At 37.5% G+C, this 6,037-nt stretch overlaps 1 protein-coding gene across 1 annotated transcript in view; it reads right to left on the bottom strand.

The window, feature by feature from the left end:
• The window catches only part of SARAF (store-operated calcium entry associated regulatory factor), a 13,673-nt gene that overhangs the window by 4,719 nt on the left and 2,917 nt on the right, over nucleotides 1-6,037 (bottom strand). Inside the window, exon 2 of the mRNA XM_004696191.2 lies at nucleotides 2,411-2,589. Within this exon, the coding sequence (XP_004696248.1) occupies nucleotides 2,411-2,589 (179 nt within the window). The remainder of the gene's footprint in view (nucleotides 1-2,410; nucleotides 2,590-6,037) is intronic.

Genomic DNA, 6,037 nt, shown 5'->3' with positions numbered 1-6,037 from the left:
GAGTCTGGGAAGAAGGGGAGTGTTTGGGGGATGATTATGGTAGCAATTGTACAGTTCTGCTTCACGTGGTTGATCTATGGAGTGATGTGATATATGTATTCTCAATGAATTTTTTAATTAAAAAAACTAAAAAATCAGATATTTCTAAAGATGGCATAATAAGCATAATATATGAAAAGATCAGATATGTATAATCTTATGGGGAAATTTTTTTCAATGCAAATGCTATAAAACTACGGACCAATGCTTCAGAGTCCACTTTTATCTAATCCTCTTACGTTTTGTTTTCTTTAATTTTTTAAGATACTCAGAAAAATTCAAATGAATCTATGCTAGCCTCAAAAGCTTCCACAATAATAAAAATATATGTACCCAAGTTTATTCTTTAAATTCTATCACTATATCTTGAGCAGAACATAAAATACGCTTCTTTAAATAATATTTCAGGAGATACAAGCTATTGCCTTTCTAGGAGTCTTTGTACCAAACTTTTCTCTCAAAGTTGAAATACCCTATTTACTTATTTTTGTAATAGCTTAAGATAAAATTCACATACTGTAAAACTCATCTATTTCGTATGCGAAATGGAATGGCTTTTAATATATCTACAGAGTTGTGTAGCATCACCACAATGAATTTTGGATTATTTTCATCAACCCCAAAATAGCTCTTGTTCATGCTATCTTCTGTCTCTTTGCCTCTAAAAAATTTACACTTGCCAACAGACACAGCACTAATATCTTTTTTTTTTAATATCTTCTCCTTTAAGTCTTCTCCAACATCTCAACGGGACATGACTTTTGAAAACTGTGCTGTGACTACCATTTAATTCTCCATGCAATCTGTGTTAGGAAGAGGACGGTGAGGCCATCTTGTATATTTCTAAGTATCATAAACTCAGGGTATATTTCATGAATTACATCTCCCTCTTTTTTTTTAACATGGAGACTTATAAGGGTGATTTAAAAGTAAAGCAGGAATAAGATTTCTCCCACTTTAAATAAGGAGAAAGAGTCTATGATTCTATTTGCAATGCTGCATGGGGTACAATTATTAAAGAAATAAGTCTCACTCAGTAAACACAGTCTACATGTGAACTGCACAGTATCGATGAAAATAAAGATTACATCAAATAAGAAATGCCATTCTGCTGAAAGATGAAATCATCAACCCAAGTTTTTGTGCCTAGTGATATTTTTTTTTTAATCATTTTATTGGGGGCTTGTACAATTCTTATCACAATCATCCATCCATCCATTGTGTCAAGCACATTTGTACATTTGTTGCCATCATCATTCTCAAAACATTTGCCTTCTACTTGAGCCCTTAATATCGGCTCCTCATTTTTCCCATGCCTAGTGATCTTAAACCCTTTACAAAGTAGGTAGAGTACAAAGTAGACACATAGTGAATCTGAATTAATTTTAAGAAATCTGCTCCACTTCTGGACTGTGTTGAATTGTGCACCTTCCAGGAGATGCTGTGCCTCCTGTGCGAACGGCCAGTGTCCCAAGACAGTAACACGCGAAAATGTTTCCCTGAAGGGGACCAACCTAGGATGTAAAATAGTTCTTAAATTAACTATTTGAAGCGCAGGAGGGACACATGTACTCTTACAATTTACAGCTACGGTTGCTAAGGCTATGTTGGTATTCTTTGTGGAATGACCAGAAATAATACCCAGAACACCCCTACATCTAATGGGAAGGGGGGAGGGATGGGGGAGAAGAGGAGCAGATATCAAGGGCTCAAGCAGAAAGAAAACGTTTGGGAAATAAAGATGGCAACGCATGTACAAATATGTTTGACACAATTGACATATGGAGTGTTGTAAGAGCTGTAAGAGCCCCCAGTAAAATGATTAAAAAGAAACACCTATGTCTAAGCAGATATATAAAAACATTTTTTAATGTACCAATGTCTTTTAAGAAAGCCATGGTATTAAAGGGACAATGACTGTTTCCAGCTTTCCAGTCAGTTTTGGGTTTGTTTTAAAGGAAAAAGTTTTTTCCGTAAGAGATGTAACTGGAAAAAAAAAAGAGAGACAGAGATGTAACTGACTGATTGCCACTGATACATTTTAAGCTCAAGGAGCCCGGGTGTCTCAGTAGGCTAAGCGTTGGGGGGTTAACCCAAAGGTTGGTGGTTTGAAGGCACTAGTCCCTCCACAGAAGGAAGAAGAGGCAGCCTGCTTCCATAAGGATTCACGACGTCAGAGCCCCGCTTTGGGACAGTTCTCCCACCTAGAGTGAGAACCAGCTCAAAAACAGGGGGAGGACTTCTTGTTGTTTTTTTAAGTTAACCAGAGATTTCCCATATGTGCTTCCCAAAAGACACTAAATAACAAACCCCAAAAGATATTCTTAAATAGAAATCCCATTTAGACTGCCAATAATATCATCCATATTACCTGCACGTCATAACCATCCCAGCCTCTGTTCTGACACTGTATGACTTTGGGGGTATAGGAATCACATCCGGCTGTGCCTCCAACACATTTCAACTGTGGGATGGGGTCCAGTCTGCGAGAGGTGGTGTAGCGGTCATAGTGGAGGGTGAGGGCCTTTACATCCCGCAACAACATTCTGTCTGGAACAGTACGGACACAAAGGGACAGCAGTAAGTAGCTTGCCAACATGGAAACATTCGGGCCAACAAAGTTCTTACCCCAGGAAATACTTAAAATTCAAACAGTCAACTTTTAAAGCCTCCCCACTTTGTGGCAGGGCCAGATACCTCCTACCTGCCTCTATTTTACAAATCTATGAAATTTTTGCTGAATTAGAGAAAAAAATTTCATTAACATGAAACACACTATTACGTAATAACAATGGTTAATTAAAGTGGGGGTGATTTATAAAAGTATCCATGAAACATTGTTGATACAACAAAAGAGGAATGATTTCAATGTCCATCAACAAAACAACTTAGTCTATTCAAACAATAGCACGCGCCCCCGTAGTTAAGATGCGTGAACTCAGATCCACTCAGATAAAACAGCCAAGACATTTTAAGTAAAACGCAAATTGGAGATTACGTTTCATATGGTGGCTATAAAATTAGGAAATAAAACAATCCTGCACATTACTATTGTATACTTATGTATATAATAACAATATAAAACACGCATGGAACCAAGTTCAAATCAGTATCTCGGGAAAGAGAAAGGGCAGAGACTTTAGTTCCAGTTGTAACGTCTTATGACTTTGGAGAAATCTAATTTGTAGCAAATAAGGCAAAATATGAAGAGTTAATAAGACTGGGTAGTGAGCTATTGTTCAGTGGATATTTTGAAATGTTTAAAATGTTTTAAATAACACACCTGTAAAATTTTTTAATATTCATAAGTTAAAAATCATTGGCAAAGAAGTTCAACTGCAGGAAGTCGAAACAATGAGGAGTGTTTCTATTTACCACACTTGTTTGTGGATAGACGTCATCACAGGCTGACTCATTTCAATTTCCGCTGCACCCTGGTGTGGTTTCCTGCAACGCTGAGAGTCTCAAAATCTCCTGGTCTCAGATCCCAACAGCCATTTCGGTTCTCTCAGAGGGACATGAGCAAGTTCTGAAGAGCGGACCTTGGGCTCAAGACATTGCACTGCCCTTCCACTGAAAAGCACGATCAGGGAGAAATGGGGCTTGCCTGGCACAACTCCACCATTCCATTTCTACTGCAGCTGAAGTAACAAGTACCATCTTCTGCCATTTTGTTAGTGCCCGATTACATATATTCCACCCATTCCTACTTGCAGTAGCCTGAGTTATTGCAAACTCCTGAAACATTTTAATGCATGTTTATTAAAAGGTTGGTTTTTATAAATGACAAAAATAATAGAATTCTTAACTTCTGGTTATTTCCTCCATAAATTCCACTAACCCAATTTGTCCTTTGATTTCTTGATTGCTGCTTGCATGAGAATTGAGTGTGTATACAAGCAAGATGCAGGCCTTGACAACTTCGGTCTTCTGCTTATCATGTTATCTTATTTGCCCTGCTGTGAGGATTTGGGGTTTTTTACATAAAGTTGTAATTCAGTGATTTGGGTGGGGTTGTTGTGATGTCACTTACTTAATTTCTTATTGTGTTATTTATATCTCCTCTTCCTTTGCTACCGTGTTTCCCTGAAAGTAAGACATCCCCCGAAAATAAGACCTACTAACAGTTTTGCCTCTCGCTGAAATATAAGGCATCCCCCCGAAAATAAGACCTCCCCGATAATAAGAATATCAATAATAAATGTGTACCGTATTCTTCTTTATGCAAATATTAGACATCACCTGAAAATAAGACCTAGCACGTCTTTGAGAGCAAAAACTAATGTAAGACACTGTCTTATTTTCGGGAAAACAGGGTAGATATGGCTGTGGCTTGTGGATCATATTAACCCTTCTAGTCTTTGGATTCTTTCTATACAGTTTCATTTATTTCTGCTCTCATCTTTTAATTATTTATTCTCCTCTAGTGATATAGGAACATTTTGCTGCTCTTTTTTCATTGTTGTAGGTGTGGAACCAAGGTGCTGGTTTTCATTCTTAGTTTCGGGTATGTGCATCGATCGCTATATTTAGCCCTCTGAGTACGACTTCTGCTGTGTCCCACAGGTTTTGGTGTGCTGAGTTCCCGTGTCTGAGTGCACTGTTGCAGCCACGGGATCACTTCGTCACACTGAAGGAAGGCTTCCCCTTTCCTCTACCCGTCTACTTGTACCAAGCATGAGGTCCTTTCCCAGGGACTGGTCTCCTGATCTCTGGTTTGGACACGTTTTCAGGAGAGATCAGTCCCTGGAGAAGGACATCATGCTTGGTGAAGTGGAGGGATGTGAAAGAGGAAGGCCCTGAACAACAGCGACAAATGGCTACAACAATGGGCTCAAACGTTAACTGTGAGCTTGGTGCAGGATGGGGTGGTGTTTCATTCGGTTCCAGAGGGTCACTATGAGTCGGAAGATTTAACGGCAAGTAATAATAATAACATAGGGTCGCCATGAGTTCAATCGACTCTAGGGCAGTGGTTTTGAGTTGTTTTGTTTGTTTGATGTTTAGTTTTCTGAAGAACTGAACTAACAAATTTGAAAACCTAGGGAAAAAAAATGAAAAAATTTCTATACACACATTACTTAGCTAAATTAGCACAGACTGAAGTAAAAAATATTGATATACCAATGACAAGAGAACTTAAACATTGTAAATAAAATAAATTGCAAACAATAAATAAAACTCCCAACAAAAGAGTCCTATCCTAAACAGCTTGACTGAAAAATTCTACCAAACATTCCGAGATTTCATAGCATTTCTATATAAGCTACTCTAGAAAATAAAAAAAGAAAAGAATACTCCCAAATTAGTGTTATGAAGCAAAAATAATGATAATGCAAAAGCCAGGCGAAGATAACATTTTAAAAATGCAGTTATAGATCAATATCCCTTATGAACACAGAAGCAACATTCTCAACAAAATCCTAGTCAACAGAATACAACAATACATCAGGTAGGGGAGTGAGGAAAAAAAGAGGAGCTGATACCAAAGGCTCAAGTAGAAAGAAAATGCTTTGAAAATGATGATGGCAACATATGCATACATGTAATTGAAGCAATTAATGTATGGATTGTGATAAGAGCTATTAAGAAGCCCCAATAAAATGATTTTTTTATTTTTAAAAGAATACATTACAAAAAATAGTACATCAACATAATAATATACCATGGGCAAGTGGGATTCACACCAGGCAAGTAAATATGGTCCAGTATTAGGAAAACTATCAATATAATTGACCAAGTAAATAAAACAAGGGAATCATATCACAAAATCTCATCCATCAATGCATAAAAGACATCTGCTAAGATCCAACACCCATTTCTGATAAAAAATGATCAATAAAATAGGAATAGATGGGAAATTCTTCAACATAATTAACTTTTACTCAATTGGGGGAAGGTGGAAGGAGAAAGGGGAACCGATCACAATGATGGACATATAACCACCACCGCCATCGCCAGAGGAATGAAGAACAGAAAAGTAGGTGAAGGGAGACAG

This window comes from Echinops telfairi, unplaced genomic scaffold (assembly GCF_000313985.2).
Source record: "Echinops telfairi isolate 266 unplaced genomic scaffold, ASM31398v2 ScPeMD7_9;HRSCAF=40, whole genome shotgun sequence".
Taxonomy (NCBI): domain Eukaryota; kingdom Metazoa; phylum Chordata; class Mammalia; order Afrosoricida; family Tenrecidae; genus Echinops; species Echinops telfairi.
The sequence above is the reverse complement of the archived record's forward strand: the minus strand, read 5'-3'. Positions and strand labels throughout refer to the sequence as shown.